We start from the raw sequence: 21,715 nt of genomic DNA, 5'->3' as shown, positions 1-21,715 counted from the left end.
CGTTTATTGGGTTACGTTTGCAATCTGATGATTCTGTATATAAACTAAACAATGAAAGCTTTTAATTTTTGTACCTTAAAAAACATGTTTTTAATTAATTTCTATTAGAATGACCGAGTTGCAATTAACGAGACCAGGATAATTCGAAAGTGGAGCTCTATTAGTATCTTTATGCTAAATTTCAAGGTAATTCACCGTGGGGGGGGGGCGAGATTCAAGGTTTTTGTTTTTTTCCGCGCAAAAACCTGTATTTTAATTAGTTCTGTATTGTTATTATTTTTTATTAGAACGAGTGATTTGTGAGTGAAGACATATGAATTGATTTCATCGCAAAATACCTGCTTTTACAAAAATATTTAGTTTGCTTTTGAAAATTGTTATAGATAGTTTTTGCGGTCCAAGTCTGGCAGAATCTCCGATATTTTCTCGACATGATACTTCTAGAGAACCACAGTTCACTCCACAGCAGTGACAGCACACTTCCTCTGGTTCAAAACCAGTTTATTAATTGCTTGGACTAGTTTTAAAATTCAAGAAGTGAGGGTTACTGGTCCTCAGGACCAGTTTATTAATTAAGAACAACGGTGGGGGCCAGTCCTGAAACCAGTTTATTATTTCGGACACTAGGGGGGTCACTGGTTCCAAGCAGCGTGGGAAATAAGGCGGTGGCATAGGGCGTATGACCAGTTTAAAAATTGCCTGGACCCGCTTAAAAATTAAATCGGAGGGGGGTCAGTGGTGTACTTGACCACTAATAAAATTAAAGGGTAACTGGGTAACCAGAGTCCAGATGTTATCTCAACTATTTTAATTGTTGGCCCCCTCCTTACCTGCTTTTAAACTAGGACTAAGTAAATTCCTCAAAATTTAGTATTTAGTCCCGAACCCTCCTCCCTTCATGTCCACCTACTATTACCTGGAGCTGTAAGGTTTGTTGTAAACCCTAGCTCGTCATCCCACACGGAGCAAAAAAAAATTATCCACTGCTTCATTTTAGCAGACGACGCGTCCTGGTCAATGGTCATGGATCAATTTATTTATTCCAGACCAGGGGGTGGCTGGCCCAATTTCCAGTTTTAAAAATCCTTATTTCCCACCCTGTTCTCCCAAGGACTAATTTAAAAAATATCCTTATTTCCCAGACTGATTGACGGCGGTTAGGAAAAAGTTAATAAGCTGTCTGCTAGACGTTCCCTTTTCTGGCGTTTGTACTTTGTAGTGATTAGTGAATTCCTTTGTTACGGTAACGGCTCCTCCTTTGAAGGCTTTAATGTATTTTTATTGATTATTAAAAAGAGTATCTATATACAAGAAAAGCTCTTAAAAAAAGTTGAAGCTTTTTCTCATTTTTAACCCCAAAAACATAACAGTGTGAGTAACTGTGAAAGAAAAACTTTCATATACGCCTGCCCTGGTAAGAATGTATATTAAACTGAGGGGAAACGCCCTTTTTAACACTAAATCTTTGTTTATGGCCATACTTTTTATTATTATTAAAATGTTACGTGCCCGTATTTTATCATAACAGGGAAACTGTACGAAGAGTGATGGAATTTGTTAAAGAATGTCGTGTTATGGTCGAACGTTTAAACTGGTAAGTGATGACTATAATGTTATTATTAACTTAGTAAATCATAACGCAAGGGTTAAAGTACGAGTGAGAAAATGTTCACTCTTATGTTTAATGGAATTTTCTGAACACTGAGGTATGTTCTTTTACAAACAATACAAAATATCGTACATCGTACATAGATGTCGCTACATGTTAGGCTTCTACAGATCAATACAGTCCGGGAATTTTAAATCACTCCTAACACCCCTCCTGGATCCCTGATCCCCATTGATTTCAAATGTAACTTCAATCTTGGGCTGGGAATGATCTTAGTCAATTGATCTGCTATGTTGTCTTCCGTTCTCACGTATGTTAGTTTGAGTTTCTCATCTTCTAGAAATTCTCGTATATAAAAGGTTTTCAACTCAATATGTTTGGATCTGTCAGATGTTGTGGGGTTTTCAGCTACCTTCATCGCTCCCTGATTGTCTATTTTTACATTCGTCGTTCTTTCGATAAAATCCCTCATTCCAATTTCTTCAATGAATTGTCGCATCCAGATACACTCTTTAGCGGTTTCAGTAAGTGCGATAAATTCTGATTCAACGGTGCTGAGTGCTGTGCAACGTTGCTTTCTGCTAGTCCAGCTTATAGCTGCCCCTGCTAAAAGTAGTACGTTTCCACTGAATGATCTGCGATCCACTACATCTGATCCCCAGTCAGCGTCGGTAAACACTTCTAGAGGCTTTCCAGTTTTCTTAAATTCCAGCGCTAAGGTCTTGGTGGAATTCAAATAGCGTAGCATATGTTGCAGTCCAGAATAATGTTCCTTTGACGGTTTCTTGCAAAATTGGCTCATGTAAGTAGCGGCAAAAGCCAAGTCTGGTCTGGTGTGTGTCGCTAAATATAAGAGACCGCCAATTGCCTTTCGGTACATAATACTGTGTGTTTCATCTAGTTCTTCTCCCTCTTCGCAATTCTTATATTTTGTGCCTAAGCAAAGTGGTGTTGTCACGCTTTTAGCGCTGTCCATACCCATCTCTTTTACTAATTCACTACTATAAAGTGATTGATCCAACAGTATTGAATCTTTGGTTCTTCTTACGCGCATTGATAGAATATGTGTGACCTCTCCCAAGTCTCTCACCTCAAAATGCTCTCGCGCCTTTTTCTTTATTCTCTCGATTGCTTTTGATGTACCAAATAATACTAAATCATCAACGTATGTTGTAACGATTAGTTCTCGGCTATCGCAATAATATACGCATGGATCCGCGAGTGAACGCTTGAGTCCTTGTGCCTTGAGGAACTTGTCAAGATGTCGATTCCATAATCTACCCGACTGTCGTAGTCCATAAATGCTCTTGTTCAGTTGCCATACGTAGTCTACTTTGTCGAAGTCTTTCCTTTTAGCTAATATTGGAAACTTGTTCCGCAATTCTTCGCTTACTTCCGCAAAATGCTCGGGTAATTCCATGTAAGTTTCTTCGTCAATGTCTGCATTTAAGTATGCTGCTGTGATATCCAAGTGTTGAATATTCCAGTTCTTCTCAACGGCTATTCCAAATAATACTCTGGTTGACTTCATTTGAACTACAGGTGCGTATGTTTTGTCAGCTTCTGGTCCTGGTCTTTGTGTATTACCCAACGCTACCAGTCTAGCTTTGTGTCTTACTGGATTTCCTTCTTCGTCGTGTTTGGTTTTGAAAATCCACTTTCCTCTAATTACTTTCTTGTATTTCGGTCTGGGTACTAGTGCAAACGTGTCGTTTCGTATCATGTTTTCTATTTCTTCTTTCATGGCATTCTTCCACTCCTTTCTCACTGTGCAGTTCAATGCTTCATTAGCAGTCTGCGGATCTAATGTTTTCTCGTCTTGTATGAAAACGTGGTTACATTTTGGATCTTCTTCTATTTCATCCGTATACTCCTTCATCCAAATAGGTGGTTTTATTTGCCGTCCCGCTCTCGTTCTAATCTGCGAACCAGCACTGGCGTCTTCATTTCGTTCCAAATGACGTTCCTCTTCGTCTTCATGTCCCTCTTCTTCATGTACAGCTTGTTGTTCTTCTTCGTCGACTGCGCTACTGCTTTCATTAGTGACGCTTTCATTGCTTTCGTTTCTATCCTCCATGACATCATATTCTATAGTATCTTCTGTACTTTCGTTCGATGTGACATCGTTGACCGAATCTGCGACTCTCTTGTCTGGTGTCCCGTTGTTACGTTCGGTTTCAATGTTCATCGCTTGCCACATAGTTTCTTCAAGTGATGTACTTCTTTGTGCGGCTGTTTCATATTTTTCCGTTAATGGAAAGATATTTTCCTCAAACGTAACATCTCTACTTATGAATACTTCATCTGTGGATGGGTTCCATAATCGGTATGCCTTTGCTTGCGTGTCATACCCAATAAAAACACATGCGAGTCCTTTAGGCGAGAACTTGCCACTTCTTCTTTTATTGTTGGCCCAAGCCCGGCATCCGAATACTTTCAAGTGTGACAAATCTAAGCTTTTCTTTTTCCATGTTTCTCACGGTGTTTTTCCGTCATTTGCTTTCGTAGGGCATCTATTCCGTACATAAGCGGCGGTGTTTACTGCGTCAGCCCAGAAGTAAGTAGGCATTTTTGATTCTAACAACATGCAACGAGCGGTATCCAAAAGTGTTTGGTTGGCGCGCTCGGCAACGCCATTTTGTTGTGGCGTTCCTGGAATCGTGAACTGTCTTTCTATGCCATGCTGCTCCAATAGTTCTTTAAATGAACGGCTTGTGTACTCCCCTCCGTTGTCACTTCGGATTGCTTTGATACTTGTTCCAATATGGTTTTCTACTCTTTTGCGATAAAGCTCAAACTTTTCTTCTACTTCGCTTTTTCTCTGCATCATGTATACCTCTGTATACCTTGAATAGTCATCTATGAAGGTAACAAAGTATCGACTTCCTCCTTTCGACGTAGGATCGATTGGTCCTACCACATCCGAATGTATGAGACTCAACGGTTCTTTAGCTCTTGTGAAACTTTTGGAAGGGAACGGTTTCGTCTTCAGTTTGCCCATCATACAAGTTTCACAATTGTTACTAATTATGTCTTCTTCAATGGTTATCTTTGGACCATCAGGTCGAGGCATTTGCTTTACAGCAGCTATATGTAGGTGCCCCAATCTTCGATGCCATAGTTCTTCAGTTTTCGACATACCGTTGTTTGCCTTCAGTACTACTGTTTCTGTTTCAGTGTCGGGCGCGTTCGTCCTTACTGTCTTTTCTTCATGGAAATAGTACAGTTTACCCTGTTTCAAACCTTTTGCTACTAGGTTTCCATTTTTCCGTATTTCCGCCTTTTCTTGGAGAAATGTTATTTCCAGATTCTTGTCTGTCATCCGCGACGTCGATAGTAAATTTCCTTCCAGCGTTGGCACGTAGAGAGAATCCATAAGCGTGAAAGTCCATCCTCCACATTCTTCACTAAATTGGATTTGTACATTTCCTCTACCCTCGGCCAGCAAAAATCCACCTCCCGCTATTCCGACTTTAGTTTGAGTAGGTTCAAAAGTAATGAATTTGCCTTTATCGGACGTCATATGTTCGGTAGCTCCGCTGTCCATGACCCAAATTCCGTTTGAAATTTTGTGTGACTGTCTGGCAGCTAGTAGAGCAGTTTGCCTTATACATGACTGCCTTTCTTCTTGATTAGTCATTGCTATCGCTGCCATATGATTATGACTTGTTTCCAGCGTAGGCCTCTTCTCATTTCCACTTTCACCTGGACAATCCCTTGCTATGTGTCCAAAATTCAAGCACAGGTAGCATCTTCGGTTAGCATTACTTCTTTGATCTCCGTTTCTGAACGATTCAGTTTCTCTCCTTGTGGCAGTGCTACGCCCAGCATTGGTTCGATCGCCAGATACAGTTTTTCGCCACGTGGTGGTAGATCGATCTCTTCCCCTTCCTCTACCTCTCGGGTTTCCAGTTTGAACTGTAAGAGCTTTGATATTATCTTCCAGAGAATGGTTGTCTGTTGGCGAGAATCCTATTCGTCTTTCTTCTTCGGTTAATTTTGCTTTTATCTTCGTCATCGTTAAATCCACTTCCAAACGCAAGCTTCTCGACATGAATTCGTATTCCTTTGGCAATCCCAAAACAGTTAATCCAGCTAAAACTGCTTCTTCAAATTTGAAGCCAGCATGTTTTACTTTATGATACAACGCATTCCGTCTTGTTAGGTAAGCGCTTATCGATTCGGCAGTTTTCTTCTCTGTGATCATAAACTCTTTCAAAAGTAATAATCCATGCCACGTGTCGTATTGAGTGTGGATGTCTTTTAATGTTCGCCAAATTTCGCTCGCAAATTCGCAATCCGATACATCATCCAAACTTTCGTTATTGACGATCATATAAATAATTGATCTTGCCTTGTGATCCTTAACTTTCATATCCGCTGACAGCGTTTCTTCTTCTTCGTAGCCTGGATCCACCGCATCCCAACAGCCTTTAAGTTCCAATAATCCTTGGGCTCTCATCGACCAGTATCGATAATTCTCACTGTTGAGTTTTTCAATTTTATATTCTTCACCCATTTTAATTTACAGCGTTCTTCTTCGTCACGTTCGGCAACACTTCTTAACGTCGCAAAATTGCCAGTCATCTATGTTAACCCTTGGTTGATTTACTCACTGCGTTGTTTATTTCTTCTTTTCTTGCGTTATCTTCTGCTTTACACGCTTTTTACCAAATAAACTTGATCCTTCTGACTATTACGCGCAGTGCAATCGCTACAGGACCCATAACCTGTTATTATTAACTTAGTAAATCATAACGCAAGGGTTAAAGTACGAGTGAGAAAATGTTCACTCTTATGTTTAATGGAATTTTCTGAACACTGAGGTATGTTCTTTTACAAACAATACAAAATATCGTACATCGTACATAGATGTCGCTACATGTTAGGCTTCTACAGATCAATACAGTCCGGGAATTTTAAATCACTCCTAACATATAATGCAACTTGGATCATGTCAATAAGGCATAACGGATCCAAACCTATTGAAACTATTATTCCTTGAAATGAAATAGATCTTTCTTGCTGTTTAAAAAATAAAAAATGCTAGCAGAATAAATAGGCCTGTGCGAGTACTCGATAGGACTCGAATGCTCGATCGAGTCTCGAGCCAAGTACTCGGCTCGAGGCTCGATAAGCAACCGTGGATGAAGGATGCGCGTGAAAAACATTCGACGCTGTACAGGATGTGCAACTCCCTACACTAAAATGTAGACAAGTCGATACTAGCGCCGCCTGGCTACCAGCGCTGGAAACCCTCGCGGGAAAAATAAAAAATACTGGACATAAGAAAAAAAACCACTGTTTTGCTTCTAGCAGACGACGCTAAGGAAAAAAAACGACAGTAGCGCGTGTTTTTTCTCGTGTCCAGTATTTTTTATTTTTCCCGCGAGGGTTTCCAGCGCTGGTAGCCAGGCGGCGCTAGTATCGAGTTGTCTACTTTTTAGTATAGGGAGTTGCACATCCTGTTGAGCGTCGAATGTTTTTCACGCGCATCCTTCATCCATGAAGCAACTTTAGAAAGGCTCGACAAGTTTTCGAGCCTCGGAAAAAAGTTCGATAAAAGCTCGAGACCAAGGCTTAAGGTTATCGAGGTTCAGTCAGTGGTCTGTGAGATTCTAGATTAGGTTGAAGGTCAAGAATTACAATCTAACACAGACTATTAAATGTTGAGACGCTGCAGTGACTCGCGAAATAGTAAATTATTCTAGTGGCACCTTTTTTGTAAGCCCACATTTGATTGACGTTAGTTTTACTTCCACTTTTGGGCAAAGAAAAAAATGAAAAATCATTCTTGAAGTTTAAGTTTTACTTTTATGTATAGAAAAATACGCTAGGTTTGTAATATCAATGCGATTGTCAGTGCGCGTAAGTAATTTCGATTAGTGATAATAGGATTCAAGTTTAATTATAGTGAAATACTAGTTTATCTGTTATCTTTACGAATTAATAGGGTTTTTCTTTACTAAGGCCCAGTAATTGAAAGTGTAAAATAATATCATTCCAAATTAAGAGCTAAAATTGAAAGTCGTTAAGGCTCGCCATTGAAATTTTAGGCTCGATAAAAGCTCGAAACCAGATTTTGAACATGCAGCTTAAGGCTCGAAGCTCGATGAGAAACTCGAGGCTCGGCTCGAAGCTCGATAACCGAAAAAAGCAAGGCTCGGCTCGAACCCAAAAAATCAAGGCTCGCACAGCCCTAAGAATAAATAATTTATACGAAGCTAGTTGTAGTTGTATTCAGAAAATGTGCTTGAGAAAATCCCTAGTCTTGAACAAAAGTGTCACAATTTAAGCATTGCTATGTTTTTCATCGCTTTTTATAGCGAAAGCTACAATGTATGGGGAAAATTTCTTTGTCCGTTTTTGATTTACCTTCAGTTTGAAAAATTATTTTATTTTAGGGTAGATTTACAATCTCACCAACTCTCTTTTCAAAATTCCGAAATGAGTTTAGTAAATCTTCAAAGGGTGGCGATCAAAGAGGTATTTTGTGAAATTATTATTTATTTAAGACAAACTGAAGATGACGAAAACTTTGTTTTTAGGAAATGGACTACGAGGAAGAATGTAACTATGATCACTTGAGCAAAGATGATCTAATCAATGAAGTAAAAGCTAGAGATGATCGAATTAGGAAACTGGAAGCCAAGGTATTTTCAAAGCATAGGGGTTTTTAGCAGTGTGAAATTAAGCACAGAGATATGAGGAACTTTAAATGGACGGTTGTTGAATCAGGTGTCCCTTCAAATAGAACCAAACTCTATGAGTGGGTTAATTAATTAAGGTTATTGGTTAAAACACCAATCAGGATTGGCACAAAGCTAAGGGGATTGGCAACACGTCCTTCGTTTCTTTATTAACAAAGAAACCCGACGAGGGCCTTTGTTGCTGATCCCTTCTTGCGTGTCATTATCTTCCCCTTTTTCTTGCTTGCCCCTTTAAAATACGTTCAGCCAAAGAAACTGCGAAGATTGTTTTGTAATGGAATCTCATTTTGTTTAGTGTAATGTTTTAATTTCAAAAATGGCAAAAGAGAGAGTGAAAACATCATTAACGATAAATAAGCAAATAGACGAAATTGAAAGGCTTAAAAGGGTCAATAAAGAGTTGGAAAATAGAATCAAAGATCTGATGGTATGCAAGATCCTTCACTTTCATACTCGATTGGAAAGAGAATTACTTTAAGAATGAAAGTTATTGTTAATTGTTTAAAAATAGGAGAAGAGTGGAATACTTCAATTTCCTAACGATGAATTAGTGAAAACTGAACCCGTTGAAAATGATTTGGGAAATAATGTCCAGGAGTTAACCCTTCCAGTTGTGATGCACAGTGTCCAAGCTGTCAATGTCCAAGGCATTCTGTGTAAAGAAAATATTAGTCAAGAATCACCTGTTTCTGAGGTTGGCAATACAAACACCGAAACTACCTTGAAAAAAACTGAAAATATGGGGTTTATAACGCGAAATACGAATCCATGTGTCCCTAAACCGAACTACAGTGACAGTTTGCCTCAAAGTGCGCCTTCACCAAAAATTAAGGTTGAAAACCCATTCGAAATGACTCCTGACACGAAATCGGAGAGTGATTCTCCACGAGAACCTTTTGAAAACAATATTACCATTAACGACTTCCTTCTTAAATCGCCAAGTTTCTCGACAGAGGGAGACACTGAGGATAATTCAACTCCATCGAAGAAATTTCGTGTTCCTGAATTGAATGTTGAATCCGAAAAACATTTGGATCTTTCTCTTGATGCAAATGTCGAAGGCGATTCATTAGAAGGATCCCCAGAAAACGAACTTGATGAAAACCAATCCGAAATCGCCGTGACAGATGCAAAGAAAAGTGATGGACAAAATCAAAATGTGGAGCTGTTTGTCGATCCGAGTTCATTGAGTGTGCCAGTGTTTGTTCCTAAAGTAGAACGCAACCGAATTGAACTATCAGAATTGACCCCCGTCTCTATGGAAAGCGATTTGCCCGAAGTTCCAATTGCAGTTCAACATAATAGTTCGGTGTCCAACACGGAGATATTTGAAGATGTCGCTCCAAAGAATCCAGAAGGTAAAACCTCATCGCCTCGTTCGAAAATTGCAGGTAAGTCATTTCATTCTTTAATAGTCTTGAGTACCTAGATTGAGAAGTCATATTTCTAAACCACTATTTCCGCCTTCTCTAGTCGCGTATTTCATTTAACTGCTCGTAATGCAATCCGAATGTAGTTTTTTCACCCTCCGAAAAACGCGAATGATGGAGACACGGCCTCCCTGCTTTTGGACGTAATTCCGCTTTAAACTTAGATGAAAACTAATCTTGTGTCGAAAGCCCCCTAAGCGATGCTTATTTTCAATCGTTGTGGTTGTAAATACTTAATAACAGTGGCATGACGCCATATTGTTGCGCACTTTAGCGTAGTTATACTGCTTATATTATTGAAGCGTACGCTGATTCACGTGATCAAAGCCTTTACTTTTCTTCGACATTGCTTGTTCGTACAACTTGGCATTCTGTTCTTTTCAAGTGCGTCTACACAATTCTACGTATTTAATGCCTTTTTTTGCAAACTTTATGAGATTAGTACATCGTTAATTCTACCGTGAAATGTTTTTCTTCATCCAGGCTAAATTAATTCAGTATGAAACTTAGTAAGGATGAAATTTATAACGTCCCATTAAAACGCGAACCAGAAAAACCTAAAATGAGATTAGTGTTCCTTTGGAAGCACGGAAGAAATTAATTTGATGAAAATCAATGCATTTACAAATTACACTAAGAAACTTCACATTTCTAGCCGCCATTTTTCAAGATGTCCGCGGATTAAAACCAATTTCTTTAACGTCCTTGCAACGTTTACGCGGGGACGGTTTGGCCGGGGCATTGAGTATCAATCAGCTACGACTTTTACTTAACAATACCAGGGTGCCTATTCTGTAAGCATTGAAAGAGAGTTGTCGATCGACATCTCTCTCGGTCTCGAAAATCAGAAAAATGGTATTCTGTCAGAAGTTGTCGAGTATCGACAAGTTGTCGAACTAGATATCGACAGGGTTTCGTTTCGAGTAACCCCTCTTGCATGAGTTTTAATCTGAGAGTAAATAGCTGCCCTTCTACATTTATCTCGCTTTGAGTTAGGCTTAGGGAAAATATTCGGTGAGTTTTACGAAGACAACGTTCTATCAGAAGTAGAAGAAGAAGATGTAGTTGTACTCAGGGTGCCTTTTTCTAGGCAGAGAAACAAAGTGAAAACTAGATGTGACAACAGAGAGTGGGTGCCAGTACGAATGAAAATGGTAGCTTGTCTGCACGCAGCATCAGCTAGCATTTGATTCTCCGAACATCCATTGAACTTGAAAATACGTCCTTTCGAGCCAAGGTTTCTCTTGCAATTCAATTTATGTTCATCCCCTTTTTACCTCTCCGTGAAGACATCGTCACACTGGACGTGTCTGTCACCGCGTTCACGCAATTGCGGGTTTTCTTATTATTTATTGTGAATCAATCGCCTTATATACCCAAAATTTCCAAAAATTGTTAAAGAGGCATACGCTTGAATTCAAACGTCAACAATAGCTATGTTTAAAATGATTTTAGGAATAACGTTTCTTAGAATGACTAGACTAAACTAAATATTAAGCTAAATTACTGACGATAAAAATAATCAATATAAATTATATTTAATTAAGAACAACGTCTCGACTCGTAGAGGTCTATTTTGGTTTCCCAACTTCTTGTTTATAAGGTCGTTTACTCATACTTTAAAAAAAACAATGAGTTTTCGTATTGTTCTTGAATGTTACTGTATTTTTGATACTATATTGTAAATGACGTATGTGTCGTTTTTATATTTCATTAATAAATTTCTGTAGGGAAATTCAGGAAGAAACGTTCAACTCGGATCAAATATTCTGCTGAATTTAAAAGGGGTCCACAACGTCACATTAAAAAGGGTAACGAAGAAAAACCCTTCAAATGTGATCGGTGCGACTATAAATGTACCCAGAAGATTAGTTTGATCGCACATCAACATATTCACAGTGGTGAAAAACCCTTCAAATGTGATCAGTGTGACTATGCAAGCACGCAGAAGGTTCATTTCATCGCACATCAACGCATTCACAGTGGTGAAAAACCCTTCAAATGTGATCAGTGTGACTTTGCAAGTACTCGGAACTATGATTTGAAAATACATCTACGCGTTCATAGCCGTGAAAAACCCTTTAAATGTGATCAGTGTGATTATGCAAGCACACAGAAGAATAATTTGATCACACATCAACGCATTCACAGGGGTGAAAAACCCTTCAAATGTGATCAGTGTGACTATGGAAGTACGTGGAAGATTAGTTTGATCGCACATCAATATATTCACAGTGGTGAAAAACCCTTCAAATGTGATCAGTGTGACTATGCAAGCACGCAGAAGAATAATTTGATCACACATCAACGCATTCACAGTGGTGAAAAAACCTTCAAATGTGATCAGTGTGACTATGCAAGTACGTGGAAGATTAGTTTGATCGCACATCAACATATTCACAGTGGTGAAAAACCCTTCAAATGTGATCAGTGTGACTATGCAAGTGCGTGGAAGAATAATTTGATCAGACATCAATTTATTCACAGTGGTGAAAAACCCACAGAATTAGATTAGTGCGAATATGCCAGTAATCGTATGAGTAATTTGATGATACAATGGTGAAAAGCGCCTCAAGTGTGATCCGTGGGACTATATATATGCAGACAGAAGTGTCATTTGATAGTACATAAACGTAGAAGTCACATGAATGAATAGATGGATTTACATTTTAAATGTGTAGGACAATAACCATATTTCATCGTTTTGTGTAATGAATGGGCCGACACTGTGTATGTAACAATCCATTAAATTTCTCCATTAGAAATTGTATTAACGGAAGCGCCGCTCATTTTCAGAGACAAGACACCGCCATTTTCATAACTAATTTTATATTAAATGTAATAAAATTCACTTAGACGATGCTAAAATAAGCTATAATAAATTTTGGATACGTTTTTCGAATTGTTCGAAACTTGTTTCCAACGTTTGAGGTTTTTTCTTTCGAGCGATTTCCATTTCCGTTATCAGTCCCCTCGGAGATTTCATTATCACATAAATTGTAGGAAGTTTCTTCAGGTTTTGATGTAGTACTTGCTAAATATCCTGGATCGTCATTTGCGTCTTTAATTACTTTAACTTCGTCATCAGCTCATGTACTGGATGGTTTCAACAGAGACAGGAAAATTGTCGCTAACCCTGACTTTACCGTTGAAATCGGGCTTGTTGTGTTTTCAGTATTTATTAGGTTTATCACGTATAGAGAGGTTTAATGGCAGAATTTTACTGTTTGTTCATATTGTCGCGTATATTTTATCATGCGTCCATTAGGATAAGTTTGCATTCCGTATATTGTCTGAGGACCGTTTCAGTGATGAAATTTTAATCTAAATATATTAGCGGCCTGGTTAATTAGAGTGGTTTGATTGAGTTCTTCTATAGACTGGTAATGCAGTGATCCCCTAGCCTTTAAGGCTGTTAAGTGTGATGGACTCCTGGTCCTATTCTGGGCCAGTAACATTTTAGTTTTATGTGTTACCACTAATTTAAGTATTGTTACACTGAATTTGAAAGTTGTAAAAAAATTTAAACAATATCACGAAGATATTTCATAGCGGTGGTCTCCAAGTCTATTTAGTGTTTATTGTCTACATAGATGCAGGAAAATTGTCGCTAACTTTACCGTTGAATTCATACTCTCTTTTTTTTAGTACTTAGTAGGTGTATTCACGTATAGAGGTTTAATGGCTGAATAATACTGTTGGTTCATATTGTCAAGTTTATTTTATCATACGTTTATTGGGTTAAGTTTGCATTCTGATGATTCTGTATATAAACTAAACAATAAAACCTTTTTTGTAACTTGAAAAACATGTTTTTAATTAATTTCAATTAACGAGACCAGGATAATTCGAAAAAGGAGCTCAATTAATATCTTTATGCTAAATTTCAAGGTAATTCACCGTGGGGGGGGGGAGATTTAAGGTTTGTTCCGCGCAAAAACCTGTATTTTAAATAGCTCTGTATTGTAATTATTTTTTATTAGAACGAGTGATTTGTGAGTGAAGACATATGAATTGATTTCATCGCAAAATACCTACTTTTACAAAAATCTTTAGTTTGCTTTTGAAAATTGTCATAGATAGTTTTTGCGGTCCAAGTCTGGCAGAATCTCCGATATTTTCTCGACATGATACTTCTAGAGAACCACAGTTCACTCCACAACAGTTTTCAGCACACTTCCTCTGGTTCAAAACAAGTTTATTAATTGCTTGGACCAAAAATATATAGACCAACCATAAAGTTTAGCACACAACCCATTCCTAAGCTCTGGCTTTGATATCCATGTAAAATAAGAAGCTTGTAGGGTGGACGTTTGCACCCCCTCTGTTCCACCAATAAGCTCCCACTTTCATTGCGTCATCTGAACAGTCAACGGACATCTAAAAGTAGTTTTGCGACGGTAGCGGCGCGGTCCGAGGAAAAACGTAAACACGATCAGATCGTCTGCTATTTTTTAAAAAATTGCGGGAAAATTACTCTAATGAGCGGGAGCTGGGCGCCCAAGGCTTAAGTTGATTTGAATTTTAATCTTTGGTAAGTTTTGTTTTCATTCTTAATAATATAAAATTTAGACAGTCGATGTTTTTAAAGTAGTAATTCTGTATATAAATACTGATCAAATATTATAATCAGTTTTTGAGATGCCTCGGAAGAAAACCGCGGAACAGATGGCCCTTTCGGCTTTAAAGCCAAAAAACCAAAGCACGCAGTATAACTTTTATGTGAAGGAATGCGGTACTGTTGGTGTACAAACAATGATGAACATTCCCATCCTTAAATTAAACACCAAGGACAAATCTAGCCAAACAGATAACAAAGTGATGGCTGAAATCGGAGTTGGAAATGAAATCCAATTCGAACCAAAGACGTGCATCGGAACTCAAACTAACAGCCTCAGTGTTTGTAGTACTGAAATGCAAACTGAAAATTACAGCCCAGCCACTAGTATCGTCTCTGAAACCCAAACTGAGATATTCGGAAGCTACGTGCCTCCTGAAAAATGGGAGGAAATAAACATTTTGGTTAAGGCTCGTGGCAATGGAAACATTATGCATTCTCATTCGCGAAAAAGAAGGCTTAATGAAAGTCAAACATGTACAAGACAGCAGATAACAGCCATGTCCCAAGAACTGGAGACCCAAGAACACAACCGGGAAGTACCCCCTGAAGGTATTGCACCCAAACAGTTAGCTTTAGTGAAGGAACGGGGAAGACCAATTTCACCCTTACAAGCTTTGAAGTTTTACTTCCAAAGCGTCAATACAAGTAAATAAACTTTTTATCAAATTAATTTTCAAACAATTGAAAATAAATAAAATGAAAATTTTTATCTTAATTTAGGTGATTTATGTTTTAAAGAAATTACGAATCATGATCATGAAATTGTAGTACATATTGAAGTAATAAGAAGCAATGGACTGATAGGAGTCTCGACGTATTATGATTATCCAACCAAATTAATGTTTTCTTCAAATGGAAAAGTTGGAGTTCTGACACTATTCAAACCTACAACCGAATTTGAATTTTTCAACAAAGACACCAAATTGTTAAATTTAGATGTAGTTAAAATGGTTTTACGGGAGTTAGACGAAGACTGTGTGTTTTGCCCAGGATTAACGAAGGTACGAATATTAATCATCGCTAAGTGTCAAAACATATACTTAGTTTTATTAATAATATAACTCATGTGACAGGATGAATTGGGGACTCTAAAGGACACAAAAAAACTAAAAAAACATCATGTTCCTTTTGAACGTATTCAGTCGAAGGAATGCTTAGTTTGGTTCAAGCACGGGCCACTAAACTAAGAGGACATTTCAGCTCAAGCTTTGCCTATACGAACGGTTTGCCTCTTCAAAGAAACGGGCACCTATGTGAGTTAGGAGGGAAAAAGGGGGTCGAACCGGAACGTGTAACACGTACCGCAACGCCATCTACCGTACAATAGACTAATTACATGAACTTTGACTCTGCTAGTCTGTCTTCTGCTACTATTATAATAGCTTTAGCCCTGTTTCGCTTTTTCGCTTTGACGTTTTCTTCTTAATTTAACTCTATTATTTATAGTGGGTGTAAAGCATTGTGTATTCCTTAACTGCAACAGCGATAGTCGCTACAGCACTAAGCCTCATATGTAAGGAGTTTGGTTTATACCCTTTCCCAAATATGAAACTAAACAAGTATATTGCATTCAATGGGTAAACTGGCTAGCAAAGTATAAGAACGGATTTACAGTAGATGACATTGGACCTAATACGTACCTGTGTTCTAAACATTTAAAAGAGGATTTTTTTCAAAGTCAGCTATGGCTTAAAAAGACCGATGGTAAGCTTTACTCAATACTACTTAGTCTAAAAATACTGTTTTCCAGCCTCACTCGCCTTGTTACCGAAACGACGTAGTTCCGCTTTTTAAAAACTACCGCTAGAGGCGACACTAGTAAAAACCGTTTAGCTTGAGCGCCGCCCGATAGCAGAGCTGAAATGTCCTCTTAGTTTAGTGGCCCGTGGTTCAAGCCACCAACTAATGCACCAAAAGATAAACTTCTACAACAAACATATCAATGTTCAAAATGCCGTGCTCTAAAATGGTTTGAATTTAGCCCTAATTTACTCATAAGTGTGCAACTTCGTCTTAAATATAAACATTTTTACTTTTACATCTTGTATTTAAGGTATATCAAAGGTCGTTCTAAGAAGATGGATCAAGTAACTCCAAAAACAAAATTGAAAAGACAAGCTGCGAGTTCTAAATGTCGAATTGGCGTTCTAACTCCAAAATCCAAGAATAAGCGAATCCTACAAAACAAGCAAAATCGATTTAAATTAACCCAAAAAATTAAGCACCTTGAAAACAAAATTAAAGAAACTAGTCTCGAATTAAATGAAAATCAGGACAAGAATATGTCTGAAGTTCTAAATGAAATAAACACAAAAGGAAAGGAAGATTTAAACGAAATTTTCAAATTGGCGATGAAGAAGAATAAAATTGTTGGATTGGCGTTAAAGAAAGCTTGGCAGATGAATAGTAAGAGAGACTGCGAGAATGGCTTTCTAAATGATCAAGAAAAATGCATTAAAGGATCAAATGGAAATAGATGGAGCCCACTGACTTATAGAATAGCATTAGCGGTGTATTCACGTTCCCCAGCAGCTTATGAAGCCCTTAACAGCTTTGATATTTTGAAACTACCAAGTGCTCACACTTTGCGTGATAAAATTCGACAATATCCAAGTAACAGTGGCATTGATTATGTTCATCTTCAAAAAGAGTCAGAAAGATTTGATAATTTTGTCAACGACCATCCTGAATACAATAAGCCCCCAAAAGAAGGAGCGCTAATTTTTGATGAGGTCAAAATTATCGGTAAACTGATGTGGAACTCGAAAAATGGTGAATTTGTTGGATGCGCCATAGATTCCACCAATTTTGCTTCTATGGTAGACCTCTTCAAATGTAAAACTACTTCAGAACTGCTGGAAGCAGAGTATGCTTTGCAATATTTATGGCGGTGTACTACCACGAAATTTGATGTTATTGGCCCCTATTTTATGTTTGAAAAACCAGCGTCACACGCAGCAATTTCGAGTTGCACACTTAAGTGTATTTTTGCATTCCATAATGTTGGTTTTGAAGTAGGACTGTTAGTTTGTGATGGAGGAAGTGCCAATATGACCGCGATGAGGAAAAGTCTTGGAATAACTAGAGCGCAATCACCTTCGGTGAATGAAGATGGATCTCTGGATTTTCGTTTTAGTACAAAATTTAGAAATCCTCTCCATAAAGAGTCCTGGATATATTGGATGGAATGTACTACCCACCAACTGAAAAACATGATTAATGCGTTGCATAACTCCCAAATAGACGGGACCAGAGATTTCTCAAAAAGTGGTGTTCGGTTTGGTTGGACTCAAATAAAAGACATGAAGAAGCGGGAGGATCATCGCGTTGATTCTGATGAATTGGTACAGGTGAAAGGCCTTCTGAAGTCCTATGTTGATCGAGATTCTTGGACGAAGTTGAACATGACACCTGCTAGTATTATGCAACAAATGCCAGTTCTAGGCGAACTATACAATTATGCAAATCCCATGTTTGAAGCTAAGCCTGTCGACCGCTCAGAAGTAATGGCCTGCTATGACTATCTCAGAGCATGTCATGATATTTTTGAGGAAGGGTTGCTTTCTCATAAGCCTGTATATTGTTTGGACTCTGATCCTATGAAATCCATGTTTAAGGGTCTTAAATATTTTGAAGAATGGGCCACTGAACGGATTAATGAAGATGCAAACGTTTCCATGACAAACAATCCAAAATTTTTGGCATGGCAAACCTGGGAGCTGCTGAGAGTTTCGGTTTATGGGTTTGCAGACTACATTAAAGATTTCACAACTAGGCACCCTAAGCGTTATGTTTTCCCCGTAAGGATTAATGGTTCGGCGGTAGAAACAATATTTAGTCAAATGAAATATGTAACCGCTGGCAAACTCACTAGCCTAAACTACAGTAGTGCCCGTAGGGCTCTGTTAATTAAAGGATGTACCAAAACTTCGCAAAATGCTGAGGCGTCCTATCGCAAAGTTGGATTGGATATTTGTGAGAAATAAAAGTGTGACAAGTATAACAAAACATTTGTCTTTAATTCTGAAATTGTACCATTTTCTTCTTAAAATGAAACTTGACAAGGCTTTCTTGGGTTTAAATTAAACTTAGGAACAACAGTGTAGACTATCAAGCCCTGGGCTCATCTTTTTTCAATTGGCTTTTAACTTTAACATTAATACTGAAATTCTACTATTTACTCCTTAAAGGCTTGCTTTGGTTTATAATAAAACTTATCAACTTAGGTACAACAGTGTTTAACATCACAGCTCTTAGCTCATCTTAAAGTTCTTAATCATATTCAAAATCTTCACAAATCCTTTTTCTAATAAGTCTTCCTCTTTTTGAGATTCTTGAACTATTAGCCAACTTTGGTGTTATTGCTATATTTTTGGGGGTGTACCTCGTATGAGCAGTTCCCGGTAGAGCAGTTCTCGAAATAGCAGCCGCGATTCCAAAAAGACAGCGGCGTTCTTCAAAACTGCTGTTTTAGAAATAGGGGCTGCTGTTTTAGAAATAGCGGCCGCTGTTTTAGAAATAGCGGCTGCTATTTTGGGAAATAGCAGTGTTTGTCTTCAGATTCGAGTATTTCTTAACAATACAGTTATATTCGTTGTTTTCGAAAACTACCTTTTTCTGTGATCATTTAGTCAGTAATATGACCTACTAACGGATCGTGTTTTTAAAGTACACTTAAATATTACACTATTCTTCAGGCTGTATCAGTTTACAATTCTAATACCAGAATAGAAAATATTTCAAGAAAGCTTATTTTATTTCGGAAGTAGATAATTGTAAAGAGTAATTTTTTGGAAAAGACATATTATTATTTGGGAAGTGAAATATGACAAACAACAATATTTTGGAAAAGACGTAAAATTGTTACACCTTTTCCAAAATATTAACAACCTAAGTCTAACCAATCAAAACAAAACCTAAAAAACCCAACCGAACCCAACCTAACCCAACCTAACCCAACCTAACCTAACCTAACACTATTGGGGGTTCAAATAATCAACTCGAAGCTAACCATATCTGACCTAGTTCTATTTAAGTTCATATAACACAGCGTACACCATAAAAAGAGCAGTCGTTTTTCGCATTCCTGTTTTTCTGCTCTTTAGAGAACTGCTGTAATGGTACGCCGCGTTTACGAGAACCGCTGTAATGGTACGCCGCGTTTACGAGAACCGCTGTATCGGTAACTGTTGTAACGGGTAAACTGCCATTTCGGGAAACCGCTATTTAGGGAACTGCTGATATGAGGACCGCTATTATGGAATCCGCTCATACGGGAACCGCTCATCTGAGGGCTTCCCATTTTTGGCTTCTTCTGTTAAAGGTGTTGCCAGTGGACTGTTCACTGTGAGTGATTCTTCACTCTTCGTTGGTTTTGAGGGGGGACTAGAATTTATATTTTCGGTTTTCTTAGAATACCTCTTCTTTGGGGCCTTATTTGTAGCTTTGAAAAAATTTACAGTCGTTGCTTTCACTTTAGCCGACTTTACTGCCTTGTTTTTTCGCATACCATACAGCATGCAACGAAGATTCTGGCCTCCTTGTCCTCTGTGCCCTTTTCTTTCATTTCTTCTTCTCGCTGCAGACCTAATCAAGTCCGCGATCTTTGCATGCATTATTTTTCTTTGAAAAATAAGCCTAAATTTTTCCAGATCATCTTCTTGAAACCCATGATCAATAACGGCAGGTATATCTTTCACTGCTTCATGAAATTGCACTTTTAATGACTCATCATTTCTCACTCTTGCTGTTGTTTCTTCTATAACAAACCATTACATTTTAGATACAATCTAAATAAAAAATAATATTAATAAATCAACCTACTTATTGATTTTCCCGGAACAGTGGAAAACCTAAATTTCCTATACGTATCAACTATAATTTTGCAAATTTTGTTTACATATGGGATTAGTTTTACATCAGCAACAAATAAACCCCCGTTGTTTATTGCTTCCAATGCTGGTGGTATGTCTTTCTGCAATAATTTTCTGTTGCGGAGGGAAAGGCTAATTTTATAGAAGGTATGGGCTTGATCCCTCTGTTGAGCAGTTAAAGGTTTCTTCCCTCTCTTAAGTCTTTTCACAACTTGCATCCCATCCTTGTTGACTGACCACATTTCACCCATAGCTCCACCAATTAGTCGATTCATAGTATAAAGTCTGTCTGACCGTAAATGTCTGGTTTTACATCTTTTTGCCTGATCATCAGGAATATTTAGATCATAGGGGCGTTCAAACTTTCTAGGATTATTAATGGCGGTAGCTTTTTCTAAATTAGTTTCTCTATTAATGCTAGCTTTTGCGTCTAAAACTTTCCAGGAAAACCAGTGCACTAATTTTGTCAGTTCTGACATATATTCTTCGGCGAGAACGATAACAGGATCTGGTTTTTCATTCTTAAATAATAAACTGTGAAGCCAATTGTTCCAATCGTACAAGAAAGAAGAATATCCGCACGTTTCTGACTCATACTTTTTCCAAAGCAAATTGTACTGGGTACACATATCCTCTAGTAATTCCTTTAAACTACCATTTGTTTTCATGTACTCAACTGCAGCTTTTAGCTTTCCAAATTTATCAGTAACGAAAATGTCATCGTTTTCATAATTATTCAATAATTTGAGTAAGTCCAAGGAACTATCATCACACATTTTGCTTATCTTATTAATTTATCACAGCTTCAGAATCGCGAAAGTGAAATGTAAAGAAACATGAACATGAAGGAAGAAGAAGAAAAAAACAACGCTTTGACTAGGCCTTTGCAACCTTAAGCAGCCGATGAAACTTCTTACACTTTTGGTGGAACTATATTTTGTAACCCACTCACTCATGTACCTTGTGTATAACTACGCAAATGTAATACTGCGCAGCGGCGAACCACCTTACTTTCCCTCCTACCACAGATGGGGGTCGGTACACGGAGGGGTTTATTATTTTTCATGTTGAGTGCTAGCGGCCCAGTGCTAAACTTTATGGTTGGTCTATATATTTTTGCTTTTAACAAGGCGTTTTAAGTGTTCTAATTGCGAGGCCAGTACAGAATGAACATGCAAAACGAAATGTTGGAATAATACATCGGCCTTTTAACTAGGGGTCCTAAGAGAACTAATTGCGAGGCCAGTACAGATATGCCCTTACGTTCAAACGAGATTAGACCAGGTTAGGTTAGGTTTGGTTTAGGCGAGGCGGGTGAAATTTCATGTCGGGCCTCTCAAGTAGGCGTTGGTAGTGGCCTACTTGAGAGGCCATTAGAAAATAAACATGCAAAACGGAACCGTGGACAATTACACGGGCCTCTCAAGTAGGCGTAGGTAGTAGCCTACTTGAGAGGCCAGTAGAGAATAAAC

General features: G+C 38.1%; 5 protein-coding genes across 5 annotated transcripts in view; 4 read left to right on the top strand and 1 right to left on the bottom strand.

Annotated features, from left to right (window-relative positions):
- The first annotated feature begins 132 nt into the window (after window positions 1-132).
- On the top strand, window positions 133-13,639 carry LOC149679254 (uncharacterized). Its single transcript, XM_089835811.1, has 6 exons — window positions 133-1,594; window positions 8,014-8,095; window positions 8,158-8,262; window positions 8,615-8,746; window positions 8,831-9,710; window positions 11,480-13,639. The coding sequence occupies exons 1-6, from the start codon at window positions 1,548-1,550 to the stop codon at window positions 12,262-12,264; spliced, it is 2,031 nt and encodes a 676-aa protein (XP_089691937.1). The 5' UTR covers window positions 133-1,547; the 3' UTR covers window positions 12,265-13,639.
- Window positions 13,640-13,675: 36 nt separating this feature from the next.
- On the top strand, window positions 13,676-15,582 carry LOC149679253 (uncharacterized). Its single transcript, XM_089834925.1, has 4 exons — window positions 13,676-14,283; window positions 14,383-15,015; window positions 15,091-15,371; window positions 15,444-15,582. The coding sequence occupies exons 2-4, from the start codon at window positions 14,391-14,393 to the stop codon at window positions 15,555-15,557; spliced, it is 1,020 nt and encodes a 339-aa protein (XP_089691051.1). The 5' UTR covers window positions 13,676-14,283; window positions 14,383-14,390; the 3' UTR covers window positions 15,558-15,582.
- The window catches only part of LOC149679250 (uncharacterized), an 18,207-nt gene continuing 11,977 nt past the window's right edge, over window positions 15,486-21,715 (top strand). Inside the window, exon 1 of the mRNA XM_089834923.1 lies at window positions 15,486-15,623. The gene's annotated coding sequence lies outside the window, so the exon portion shown is untranslated. The remainder of the gene's footprint in view (window positions 15,624-21,715) is intronic.
- Window positions 16,206-19,381, top strand: LOC149679252 (uncharacterized). Its single transcript, XM_089834922.1, has 2 exons — window positions 16,206-16,339; window positions 16,424-19,381. The coding sequence occupies exon 2, from the start codon at window positions 16,449-16,451 to the stop codon at window positions 18,354-18,356; it is 1,908 nt and encodes a 635-aa protein (XP_089691048.1). The 5' UTR covers window positions 16,206-16,339; window positions 16,424-16,448; the 3' UTR covers window positions 18,357-19,381.
- Window positions 19,626-21,019, bottom strand: LOC149679251 (uncharacterized). Its single transcript, XM_089834924.1, has 2 exons — window positions 20,194-21,019; window positions 19,626-20,128 (listed from the first exon to the last, which is right to left on the bottom strand). The coding sequence occupies exons 1-2, from the start codon at window positions 21,017-21,019 to the stop codon at window positions 19,626-19,628; spliced, it is 1,329 nt and encodes a 442-aa protein (XP_089691050.1).

Source organism: Phalangium opilio, unplaced genomic scaffold (assembly GCF_054372755.1).
Source record: "Phalangium opilio isolate 3A_F unplaced genomic scaffold, DU_Popi_V2 ptg000041l_1, whole genome shotgun sequence".
Lineage (NCBI taxonomy): Eukaryota > Metazoa > Arthropoda > Arachnida > Opiliones > Phalangiidae > Phalangium > Phalangium opilio.
Note: the sequence above shows the minus strand (reverse complement) of the source record. Positions and strands in the feature narration are given on the sequence as shown.